Source organism: Carica papaya, chromosome 5 (assembly GCF_054855325.1).
Source record: "Carica papaya isolate Zhongbai chromosome 5, ASM5485532v1, whole genome shotgun sequence".
In the NCBI taxonomy this organism is placed as follows: domain Eukaryota; kingdom Viridiplantae; phylum Streptophyta; class Magnoliopsida; order Brassicales; family Caricaceae; genus Carica; species Carica papaya.
In genome coordinates this window covers 1,948,104-1,960,163 of record NC_142313.1, presented here as the reverse complement: position 1 = coordinate 1,960,163, position 12,060 = coordinate 1,948,104, and the positions used below count along the sequence as shown (strand labels likewise).

Here is a 12,060-nt window from a genome sequence, read left to right as displayed (position 1 = left end):
TTTTATAACAGAGAATAGGGTGATGGATTCTTAACCGAATTGGTGTACGAAATACCGAATGTTCTACTGTGCCTATTGGCGGTCCTCGGGTTTTCTGAATTTTTCTGCATATATTAAACATGCTTCGCGTACTTAAAAATACTCCAAAAATCTAAAATCGACATTAAAAATTCTTTCTGGTCAATTTTGGGATTCCGGCATGGCGACACTGTCATACTCCAACGATGCCACCACTACCCAATTTTGGCGATTTTGACTGGTTTTGGCCGGTCTCAGCTGATTTATACGTATTTTTGGAAAAAAACACGTTATGAGATTTCTGTTGGCTGAAAAAATAAAAAAATGGAAACCTACTGGTGGTGGGGTTTCAGGGTGCAGTGGCTCCGCAGCTCACTTTCACGGTTGGGATTCCTTATTCGATCAGCCTGCAAAAAACAGAACGATGAATACAACAATAAAAAAATCGTACGAAACGGAAAATGAGAAAGATCTCATCAGAGGAGGTTGCAGGTTTTTTTCGTGGTAGCATCACCTGATTTTGCTTGCAGTTTCGGCTCATCCGCTATTTGATTTGCTCTGATATGGTCACAGAGGCACTCGAAATTGAATTTCGAGCGGGTAGGATAATTTTTACTTTTTTTGGTGGTTGAAGGTGTCTCCGGTGCGGCTGGAGGCTGGCGGTTAGGATTCAGGTTTAGTGTGATGCGAAATATTTATACTAATATCGCGTTAATTTGGATCATCCATTGCGATTGATCTCGCTCGTCCAATCACGCCTAAGAAGAAACGAATCTGAACCGTTCATCGCGTTTGATCTTGACTGTCCGATCGCGCTTAAGGAAGAAATGGATCCGAACTGTCCACACACGCAGGAACACTCCTGGATCGTCCGATCGGGGAACACGCGGATCGCCAACGTGGCCTCCCGCATGGCACCAAGTTAGCGTGCCTTGCCACGCAGTACGCTCTGATTCGATGTTACTGATTAGACAGTTATACGCAGCCAAATTTTTTTTATTTGCACTCTGATTTCTCTGTTCTAATTTTTCTTTCAAAAACATCTTCATAACCCAAATTTCTACTTTTTTTTATCAAAATTATTTTCAATTTCATCCATAATTTATTTATTTTTTATAATTCCACAATCAAATAAAATAAATTAATTTTAAAAATAAATTTTTATACATTTTAGAATGTTAAAATTGATTCTAAACTAAATTCTGAGATTGGATATTACAGAGAATAAAAATTGTGTTTATCAAAGTTAGTGTTTAACTTGAGCAGAATTTTTATGAAACAATTGTTCATAATTTAGTTTTTATTCATAGTTTAGAAGGTTCTTTTTAAAATATTATTATTATAAATAATTTGAATTATTGCATAAAAGTTAAAAGGTGACTTTGATTGAAAGTAAATTTATTTCAATAAGCACAAGTAAATTATTTGAAATAAAGTTGTAACATTTTAAAAACTCTGTTGTGGCTTTTTGAAGAAGTTATTGTGGTGTTAAATTAATCTTTGTTATCATCATTTATAATTTTGGAAGTGCTTTAATTATTATTTATAATCATTGTGTAAATTTTGGAAAATAAAATGAATTTACCAAAAATTATTACCAACACATGTTTTGGAATTAAAGCATTATGTTTGGAGAATTTATTGAGAAATATATATTTATTTTAACTATAAAATTATGCAAATTTATCATGGAATAATAAATTGACATCATAGATAAATTAATTACATTCGAAATTTTTTAGAAAATTAATTTGTATTATTTTAAACAAATATTTACCCCTTTTGTTTCTGTTATTAATTTAAAATAATATATTCAACTATCTTACATCAGTTTAAGTTTTTGAAAAAAATAATTAATTAATTATTTATTTATTTATTAATTTAAATCTTGACTACCATTTTATTTATACTAGTTAATATATACTTGATCCATACTGACATAAAAATACCTACTAATATACAAATAGCAAAGTAGACCATTTTAAAACCTCAGTCACGAGTCAATTTACCGGGTAGAATAACAGAGGATACCAATGGAACGACTGAAAAATACAAGAAGCATCTTAATCTTTATATCTAAAGAATTAATGCTTGAAACAGCCTTGTGAATAAATTTGCAGACTGTTAACTTGAAAATTTGAGTGAAAGCACTTTTCCATGACAAGAAAATAGTTACCAACAAGTCATAGAAATAAGCAATCAAGATATTTTTGCATGCTTTAGAGATTTGCAACTCACCGCACCGGCAGGTGTCCGCATCAAATGCTCCCCAAGCGTAGCAATGCAAGAAGCATCTGTTTTAAGATGCGGCTGCACCAATTCCCAAACTTTTTTCTTTTGAACCTGGGAAAAGTAGATCGATTTAGAGGAAAGAATAACAAAAATGGATTTCTCTACCAACATGCATACTAAAATACCTCTTCGGTAAAAGATAAGAAGTTATTATATCCTTGAAATTTCTTAAGTATGAGCGGCGAAACACTTCTAGGCCTGAATACTACTGGAATGGAAGAAATAACTTTTCGAGCTGGGCCTTAAACTTGAATTCAGGTTGTTAAGGGTTTCTGTCAATGATACATTATCAACCACAATACAGACATTGATAATATTCCACAATGATCAAGATGTCAACATTGCAGAGTCGTTGGACTACTACATATTCCAGTACCGTTTCTAATGTCTCAAGCCTAAACGCTACTTGTCCAATAAGTTTTTAACCTTAAGACACTGGCTTTCAAAGGCTTAGATTTAGATTACTAATAATGAACAATTTGAATCTTTATAAGGATATGCGAAATTACATTCTTAATCAATTTGAGATGGGAATATGGCAGGAAGAACAAGGGTTAATTATACTCTAAGAACTCTAACACAGGCAGAGGAAGTGTACATTACTTTTTGGGTTAGAAGACTATACCATAGAGATCTAATGGGTTACTTCACTTGAATCCCAAGATTACCCTTGAATCCCATGTCCTGCATAATTGGGTTATTTTTTTGGTTAAAAGACTATATAGCATAGAGATTTAATAGGTTACTTTACTTGAATCCCGAGATCACCTTCCACATGGAAGGATGATGAGCAATGCAACTAGTTCTCTGTCATCTCCTGGGTGATTGATTTTTTTTTTGCATAACCTATGATTCCATGCCCATTTAAGGAAGAATAATACTTCTGGTAGGTTGACGGACAATGTGACTGCAGTGCATCGATCTTATGAACACCAATACTAACTAAGGTACTACCCATCACAACATTCAGAGGCTGATTAAGTGAAAATGGGCAAGCATTTGATCAATGTTGTAAATGATGTAGGCTAGCTTTAAAATAAATTAAAAATTTTTAAGGAATTTATGTATAATTCCATACTTGGCTCTGTTTTGGGATTGTGAAAATTCTCCACTAAATGATATAAATTGACTTCATAAAATTTTATATGGAATTGGAAGAATGCATGCTAAGTTCTATCAAAATTAATCTAGAATTTCAGATAAAATCGATTTTTATTATTTTATTATAAAATTTGTATTATCTCACTTGAAATAAGCATAAATTTACAAATGAGTTTCATAAAATTTTAGCATCTTTACCATATACACTCTTAGCCAATTTGATGCCTGAATTAATTGGTTATTAACAAAGCAAACATTCCTATACGTCAACAAACAGGTATACTATATGTGCAGCCATGAACAGGCAGATCAAATTGTGTCCTAAGGAAGACTTCAAGTTGTGGTACAGAGTTGGAAATATCTAATATACATATGTATGCATATATAGACAGTCACGCGTATATATACCTGGTTGGGTGAGGCAGGAACAGGTAACGATTGTTGATCATCGGGTGCGCCAAACCATACTCTATCACCAGGGAGAGAACCTTCGGGAGGAACAAGAAGCTCAACGTTTTCATGAGAAGCATCAGAGGCAGCCAAAAGCATTCCACAAGACTTGACACCACGCATGTTCCTCGGCTTTAGATTAGCAAGAACCACGACTGGTGCATCCTATATATACATACAAAAATATATACATATTGGAAAGTTTATCTTAACCATCATCATATCCATCGTATGAATCAGATACTAGTACAAATTTAGCAGAAATTGAAAGAGGGAGAAATCGAACCTGAAGGAGATGAAGAGGAACGTAATTGACAAGACCACTGCAAATGATCCTAGGCTCTTCCTCACCGACGTCCACTTCTTCAACGTAAAGAGAATCTGCCTCCTCGTGTCTCCACGCTTTGATTACTCGGCCAACCCTTATGTCGAGCATGTTACCTGCATCTTTCGCACTGTCCTTAGAATCATTTTCAGATTTAATCTCACCGCCATTCTCGTTTTCGTTAGACAATGACGGTGAAGATGCGTCCGTCATAGCCGTGGAATTGATGTTAGGACTGGTACAGAAAGAAACTCCCCAATTCCGATGGTGCCGGTGGCGGGAAATGGGATTTAGAGGACGCGGAAGAGGTGCCGAAGAAGATGATGCAATGGATAGAATCCTTCTCTTCAAGATAGGACTCCATTGTACGCATGAAATCGTGCCGCCGACGACCTTGAAACCCGCTACGGCAGCGGCGGCGGCCATGAATACTCTCAGTAGCTGCGCACTATACGGACTATTCGCCGTCCAAGGACTGACGGTCTATGGATTGGGTACGAAAGTTCACGTGTTTTGAATTGTTAAAAAAAAAAAAAAAAAGGAAAAATATATACATATAAAAATAGAATTTAAAATTAAACAAAAACAAAAATTCACAATTAATTGAGATTTAATTTAATAATAAACTAAATTAAATATGAGTAGAAAATAACATAACTTGAGAATTTAATTTAAATTTAAAATATTTAAAATTTAGCTGAAAGGCATATATAAATTTAGAATATGAGATCTGTAAGCCTTTAAATTTTAATTATAAATTATGAATTTTTTTTTTCCGGCCAAATTATTTTATGTTGTAATTTAACTTTTTTTTTTGTTTACTTATCTACTATTGTTAATGTGATTTTGTGTTTAATGTAGATGGTTCTCTAATTAATTACTAATTTTCTAATATAAATATAATACATAATAATTTTATACTAGACAAAAATCAAATTTTAATTTCTAAAGTAAAATGAGAGTTACCATAGATCCTAATAAAATGCCTGTAATCCAATAACTTCAAGCACAATCTGGATAAACCTAACGTAATTCGAATGGAGGCTGACTGCTGAACCCACTCTGGCCTCGCAGGGCGGGCCCCTGTGGTTGCGAGCCGGAGCTGCCATAGCTTATGGCTAGAGCAATGGGAGGGACCCCGGCAGAGAGAACAGTAAGGATAACGAGCGCGGAGCCTGTCAAGCGGGTGGTGGGAGCAGCAGGCAAGTACTTGGTAGGCCAACAGCCCAGTGGGCACTCGACAAAAGGGTGGCACACGGAGCAAGTACAAGATATTAGCCCCGCTCTGCTTTATTAAAACCGAGGACCTATGGCTCGTCCCCGGTCAATATTGGATCAAAGAATAAGGGGGCCGGAGCACTGACCTATTTTTTTATTGATTCAAGACAATAGGGGAAAGGATCGTACAGTTCCCTACCGAGACAACTGAAACTCTCAACGGATCCTCCGTGCGCTGGGCATACCTCTTCTACCGTTTCATTTGCGAGGAGATGAATGAGATAAAAAAAAGTCTCGTGTCCAGTTCACCAAAGTCACGAATGATACAGATCAACCCCTTCTTGCTCCAAAGATCTTCCCCCACAATTCGAAAGAGTGCTTGCTTCTTCAGCACAAAAATAACATTGATCCAATTTCTCAAGGCTGTAACTGACCTTGCACAAGGACATTGGATGATTACCTTTGCCCCTACCAAATCTCAGTATAGATATACACAGTAAAACATAGACAACCCCAGAGGGTTAATTTCAACCTAAATACCATTATTGTTGTTGTCATTCTGTTTTAAGTATAAAACAATTTACTATTACATGCTCTCTCCATATATTCATCAAATAGTTCAAAATACAACGACAGAAGGCAAACTGCAAAAAAAGTTTCAGCCAACGACTGTCCAGATATAAATACTGATAGGTGATGGACAAAATTTCATCATACACGGTTCAATAATCTTCACCTCTGGACAGCACCTCCTTGCATGTAGGCCGCAGTAAGATAGTATGCTCAAATTGGGATACATAACTGCCCTTAACGTCGCATAAAGGAGGGCAAGGCTGCCGAGAACAAAGAAACAAAAGGTGTTATTAGATGAAGATATTTCTCTACTCAATTTGTTCAAGTTTATTCTGTTCTTATTTAATTTCTACATTTTAAATTTTCAATTAGTTGTAATCTACATGTTTAATACAATTAAACCAATTTCACATGATGTACTTGTAGATTTGAATCAAACTCAATCTTTTTTTCCTATCATCAGATTGACACACACAAGAAAATCAAAGATCTATAACTCTTCCAGTGCGCATGATGTGTGGGATTGAATTTGTAATTCCCATAAGACATCTCGAGCATAGGATTCAAAACTAGATTTATATTCTAAATAGTAGAACTCACATGATATGTGGAATTGAAACCGTAATTGCCATAAGATGTCTCAAGCATAGGTTCAAAACTAGATTCAGAATCTAAATAGTAGAACTCCACATTGCAATTCCATTTAAAAAAACAAACATTTATCATTCTAGAATCCTCAGTTCCCTTATGGTGGGTCCATTTCTTTCCAAAAATTAATTTGAAATATAAATGAGTAAGAACTAAACAAATTTAGCTCAAAAATTAAAAAGCAATTTCCCATTCAATAACATGCTATATACCTTGTAGGGCGAAAGAAAGTATAGCTTGCATGAGAAATACAATACAAATTAGATAAAAAACTTAACAGTAAAAGTAAATTCTTGACAAATACCTGAATGATGCCAGCATCACACAAGTTCTTCAATGCCATTAGATATTTAGTCTCACCGAGGCGGTCTAAGTACCGTCTGCAGAAGGCCAATGTCGAGAAATTCTTGTTAATTGTTGCCAGAAGTTGCTTTGCTCTGGGCAATCTCAAAGGGACATGACCAACATCAAAACTTTTCATGTAATGGCTGCACTCCAGATCTTCTCTTACATATCCTTTCCCTGCAACAGATTGCAGATTAAGAATGCTCAACATTTCACATATTTTTTCCAAGTGGAAGGCCACAGCACATATTAAGTGTCATCACTTATGCAACAATGAGGAAGAGTCATTACCTGTAGATCCAAAAGTTTCAATTGCATAAAATTCACCCTCTTCCATTTTAGTGTGCTCCCCTCCTTTGACAATAGGAACAGATTTACCAGCATGAATTTGGTATTGCCCAATGCTGTGTCCATTCAAGTTTCGGATACTTTTAACTGCCAATGATATTTAAACCCACCATGTAATGTATGAACAGAATAATCAAATCAAACAGAAATCTAGCCTAGCAACTGAACAAAAATGCTAAGCTGATACCAAAATATGTAATTGATAAATTACATTATATTTTTATCTTACCAAGGATCAAGTATGAATATGACAATGGTAAATCAAAAGCTACAAAACGTGAACGGACCCTTGATTATTTCAGGATATTCAAATTGGTTCGTTTGGGGATATTCAAATTGGTTCGTTGACCATCAAATTGGTCCCGTTACTCTTTTATTAGTTTACTCAAAGAACCAAGTGTGATGACTTACACAATTGGTTCAACACCATTAATAAAATATTTCCTTCAAACAACAACAGATAAAGATGTAAAACTAAGAATAAACACCTCATCCTCATTAGTAAGGGCTAGAATAACTACCAAATATATGTCATCCGTACCATTATTATTAGAAGCAGTTACACCACTTCAAATTTTAACTAGATAAAAACTGAGGGATTATTAGGTATAAAAAGAACTTTCAAATGTATTCAGCATAATATATGTATGCACATATATATAAATATATTAAGATGTAAAAGAATATTAATAAAGAACTAAGGGGATGATGCCAGCCGTACACAAAATATATATTCAACATTATATCAACATGACAAGTAACAAAGAGCATAAGGACAACACTAAATCTAGTATATAAATCTTTAACAATTTAATTTCAGCTACATAAACTGCTTTTCGTCACATCTATATTTTATGAAGTACTTAAATGACAACATTCTCATGCATTCAATTTTAGCTAGGATACTTAAACCACTAAATCAATTGATCAAAAATAAATTTTAACTTTCCCACTAATAAAAAGATAAATTAGGATAATTTAAGATAAGGTAGATGTCAACATTATGAGATTAATATTTCCCATTTAATGTTCTGACAAAATGCCAAACAATCTTTCCAAACTCATAGCAGCAACTTCCCACATCTGGACTTTTAATTGCATCATTCCAAAAAAAGACAATAGATTATGTTCTTAAGGATGTCAAATACTTGGGAATTATTTGTTCAAGATCGGAAGTCCTAATTGGATTTTTTGACAAAGTGACAAATGATTCACTGAAAAATATGGAAAGTGAGGAACCCCATATATTTGGAAACTGATTCTAGAAGGCAATATCAGACAAAATCCAAAGGAAATTCCAATTTAAACGTAGATATCGTACCTTGGTACACCTTTCCATTTATTTCAACCTCATATGATTCCATGACCTCTTGGATTGCAGCACCAACATCACAAAGACGAACATCAATGCCAGCTTCCTAAAAAATTAAGCACCATTAATTGCATGATCTTCTGTGGTCTAGACCACTGTGAAATCAGTTTATCTCATTTGAAGCAAACATATTGGACTTCAATGTTCAACCACATGCCAGAGTAGAAACGTATGCATGATCTGCATGTTATTCAACTAGATCCAGTGGGTGGTATGGACAGTAAAGGCATTACACGACGGAAAAAGTGAAAAAGGGGAAGTGGCCTCCCTAATTGGCAAAGACATTAACCATCAAAGGAGAAATAGAATAGTTTCCATGAAAAGATTCTCAAATGTTTTCTTCAGGTTGTTCTCCACTGAATGCTAGCTTAACGCTAGTCAGTGAATCAAACTTAAATCCATGGAAGGTGATAAACATGAAAGGAAATTATCAAAATCGAGTACAACTAAAGCCAGCTTCAACATTATATCTTGTGAGATATAATTATGAGAAATAGAAGGAAGTCCAGCACCTTGATACCAGTATTAGTTGCTTCACGTGAAGCTTCTAGCAAAGGATCAAACATAGGATTGAATGCAACCGTAAATGCACAGTCAATTATATGTCCTGCAATCCCAGCAAATACTTCTATAAAAAAACATATACACAGCTAGAGAACAAATAATGATTACCACAAACAGAAGCAATAAACACAATATAGAATGGCTGAAACATGATAGTACCATCAATATGTGTTCCAAAATCCACCTTCATTACATCATCATACTGAAGCACAGTTTTGTCTCCTGTATTTGGTGTCCAATGAGCAGCAATCCTAACAATGCAAAATACTAGAAGTAAGGATAAAATGACATCCAAAATATAATCTTTTTCTTTCGTTAAGAAACAAAAGGATCAACTGCAAGGGTTGAAATTTACCAGTTGCAAGAGCATCCAGTAGGAAATGCAATGCCTGCTTGGAGGCCATTCTCTGCTATTAGCTTCCGAACAGTGTTCTCTAATGTCTCACAAAGATCAGTCATTAACATTCCAGGCCTCAGAATGCTTTTGATATATTTCCGAACCTAACAACAATTGAACAGCGGCTCAAGTGAACGCAAAAAACCAACAACAAACATCAGAGGTCAAAATTCGCATGTGCTACTGCACATATAAGAATAGATAGCAACCTGACGATGGACTTCTGCTGCTTGTCGAACTGAATTATATATTGGTTTTTCTAGACGCTCCAACTCCCTCTTCTCTTCAGATGTGGTCCTCCATAAATTACTGATTTACCAAAATCAAGTTTCAAACCATTTTTAGATACAAAGAATATAAATTACCATATATTCGGGCTTTTGTACGCTGTTGTTGACATGGCCAGTGGGGCCCAGAAACTGAAATTATTACTAACCGGCTTACCCTTGATTTCTCGTAGACAAACGATACCCCTCTATATACCAAATTACCCTTACTTCTTTTACCAAAAATACCAATAACTGTTTTCAGAAGATACCAAACTAATACACCAGTACCATCAATAAAAACCAGACAACACTATTACGCTCTTTCCACAGCTAATGTATAATAGAAAGTTAAAGGTGTCAGGCTGTAAAATCTGCAAACTGAAGCATGAAAAGACTAATAGAAACATTCAACTGAACAAAATTCTTTACAATCCAGTAGAACAAGGGAAAGCGAACTTAGACTCACTCGTCTTTGTACTGCTGAATTTCACCTTCAGGAAATTCTCCAGATGGAAAAAGTTCTGCAATTGGAACGGACGGTGGATCAGTCTGCTGAGGCACTTCCTTCTTTTTCCTGTGAGTTACAAAGGAAACAAGATCAAAACCTACAAGTAAAAGCATTCAATACGAAAGGATAACTTATGCTTGAAAAGAAGCCTCACCTGCTTTTGCTTTTCTTCTTTTTCTTCTTTGAAGCCTCTGCTGGAAAAAGAAGAAAAATATATCCAATGAACAGAAAGGCGCAATTAGCAAATACTCCGATCTCATTACATTAGCCATTTACGCACAGTAGGCAAAACGAAGATTACATGAGGAAAAAAAAGGCCTAAAAAGATGAATTATCTAGGAAAAACCACCTTTGCTCTCCCTTTCATCTTCATCCTTCCCTACTTCATTGCCAACCAAAGACTCTAAAGCCTTTGAGAGATCAGACGTTTCCATTTCTTCTTTGCCACCCGAAAGTTCTGCACTTCCATTCTCTTTAACCACAATTTCGACGTTAGGGTTTTCACTCGCCATTTTTATAAAAAATCAGCCTGCAGAACATCAACAATGTACCTATATAAATATAAGTAGATATATATACTTACGTATACGTATATGATATAAGAAAACCTCAAAAAATGCTTTATGTCCAGCAAAAAGAAATTTGAAAATATATAAACTAATAGTACTCGCCAATATAAAACCCTAGCTTCTTACAGAGAATATCAGACATCAGAATCACAGATAATTTCCAAAGCTTGTTTCTCCGTACGACAATAACCAACATATAAACAAAAAAAAAAAGCAGTGGACAAATAATGTCAATCGGTTTCCTTAGAAATTGATCGTGTTTCAGAAAGTATAAAAGAGAAAGAGATAGAAGCATACGTTAAGCAGAAGGTAAAGGCCCTTTACCTTTCTATTTCCTTCAACTTCGAGTGTTCTCAGTTTTCCCCAATAGAAAACGGAGACGGTACAAAAACCCTTTTCTCAGCTGGCTGCTCTCGTCTCTCTCTTCGGTAAAAGAAGACGTGAAGGACGCGTCTGAATATTAAAACATATACATATATATATATATATTATATAACCACGTACAAAGTCCGAGTAGTTGGGCCTATCATTTCTAGCAAATGGGTTGATCCTCGCATCAACCCTAGAATTCCTCGTCAGCCCATACGTAATGCCAATGTATTATATACAAACGCAAATCATAATTTCACCCCTGTATTTTGATCTTGCCATGGTTTTAATTTAATTTCTGTAATTTAAAAATATTAGGGTTGATGAAGAAATTAAAGCACTTAGATACTGAAAAATCAAAGAAAATCACAAAAACTTAACAGATCTTTTATTTTTATTTAATTAATAACAGAAATAATATAATGGGTAATAAATCTAAAGGACATGTTTGTTACTGGAAAAACAATGCTGTAAGTAACTATTTATATTTTAATCAGATAGTTAGTATTAGTTATAAAAAATAAAAATATATCCAAAATTTTGAAAGAAAAATAAATGTTGACCAACTAGATGGCATGAATAGGCACCGCATCTTTTACTATAAATATTTTGACATTTTAATTTTTTTAAAGTAGAAAATACGTAAATTTATTAATAAATAATGTATAAATATTAATCATTCGAACAAAATAAT

At 34.6% G+C, this 12,060-nt stretch overlaps 2 protein-coding genes across 4 annotated transcripts; both read right to left on the bottom strand.

Moving 5' to 3' along the window:
* Nucleotides 1-1,953: 1,953 nt before the first annotated feature.
* On the bottom strand, nt 1,954-4,715 carry LOC148253657 (Nucleic acid-binding, OB-fold-like protein). The gene is made up of 3 exons (XM_088220302.1): nt 4,148-4,715; nt 3,820-4,026; nt 1,954-2,361 (listed from the first exon to the last, which is right to left on the bottom strand). The coding sequence occupies exons 1-3, from the start codon at nt 4,610-4,612 to the stop codon at nt 2,218-2,220; spliced, it is 816 nt and encodes a 271-aa protein (XP_088076428.1). The 5' UTR covers nt 4,613-4,715; the 3' UTR covers nt 1,954-2,217.
* Nucleotides 4,716-5,908: 1,193 nt separating this feature from the next.
* Nucleotides 5,909-11,460, bottom strand: MAP2B (methionine aminopeptidase 2B). 3 transcript variants are annotated; one of them, XM_022051178.2, is made up of 12 exons: nt 11,322-11,460; nt 10,778-10,957; nt 10,583-10,622; nt 10,387-10,494; nt 9,861-9,960; nt 9,610-9,755; nt 9,414-9,505; nt 9,203-9,297; nt 8,640-8,736; nt 7,262-7,405; nt 6,930-7,147; nt 5,909-6,237 (listed from the first exon to the last, which is right to left on the bottom strand). In XM_022051178.2, exons 2-12 carry the CDS (start codon nt 10,938-10,940, stop codon nt 6,127-6,129), a joined length of 1,314 nt encoding a protein of 437 aa, XP_021906870.1. In that variant the 5' UTR covers nt 10,941-10,957; nt 11,322-11,460; the 3' UTR covers nt 5,909-6,126. The 3 variants fall into 3 exon arrangements, with proteins under 3 accessions (XP_021906870.1, XP_021906872.1, XP_021906871.1); XM_022051180.2 differs by having other exon boundaries at nt 10,583-10,619; XM_022051179.2 differs by having other exon boundaries at nt 11,295-11,432.
* Between the last annotated feature and the right edge of the window lie 600 nt (nt 11,461-12,060).

Bases quoted from the DNA above. Each gene is read 5' to 3' on its own strand.
- LOC148253657 (XM_088220302.1), bottom strand. From the start codon at position 4,612: ATGGCCGCCGCCGCTGCCGTAGCGGGTTTCAAGGTCGTCGGCGGCACG. The intron at 4,027-4,147 runs GTTCGATTTCTC...ATGTATATATAG, and splicing joins TTCCTCTTCATCTCCTTCAG to GATGCACCAGTCGTGGTTCT. The intron at 2,362-3,819 runs GTATATATACGC...TACTTTTCCCAG, and splicing joins TTCCTGCCTCACCCAACCAG to GTTCAAAAGAAAAAAGTTTG.
- MAP2B (XM_022051178.2), bottom strand. From the start codon at position 10,940: ATGGCGAGTGAAAACCCTAACGTCGAAATTGTGGTTAAAGAGAATGGA. The intron at 9,756-9,860 runs GTTGCTATCTAT...AATTGTTGTTAG, and splicing joins CAGCAGAAGTCCATCGTCAG to GTTCGGAAATATATCAAAAG. The intron at 9,298-9,413 runs GTACTATCATGT...CTGGGATTGCAG, and splicing joins TTTTGGAACACATATTGATG to GACATATAATTGACTGTGCA.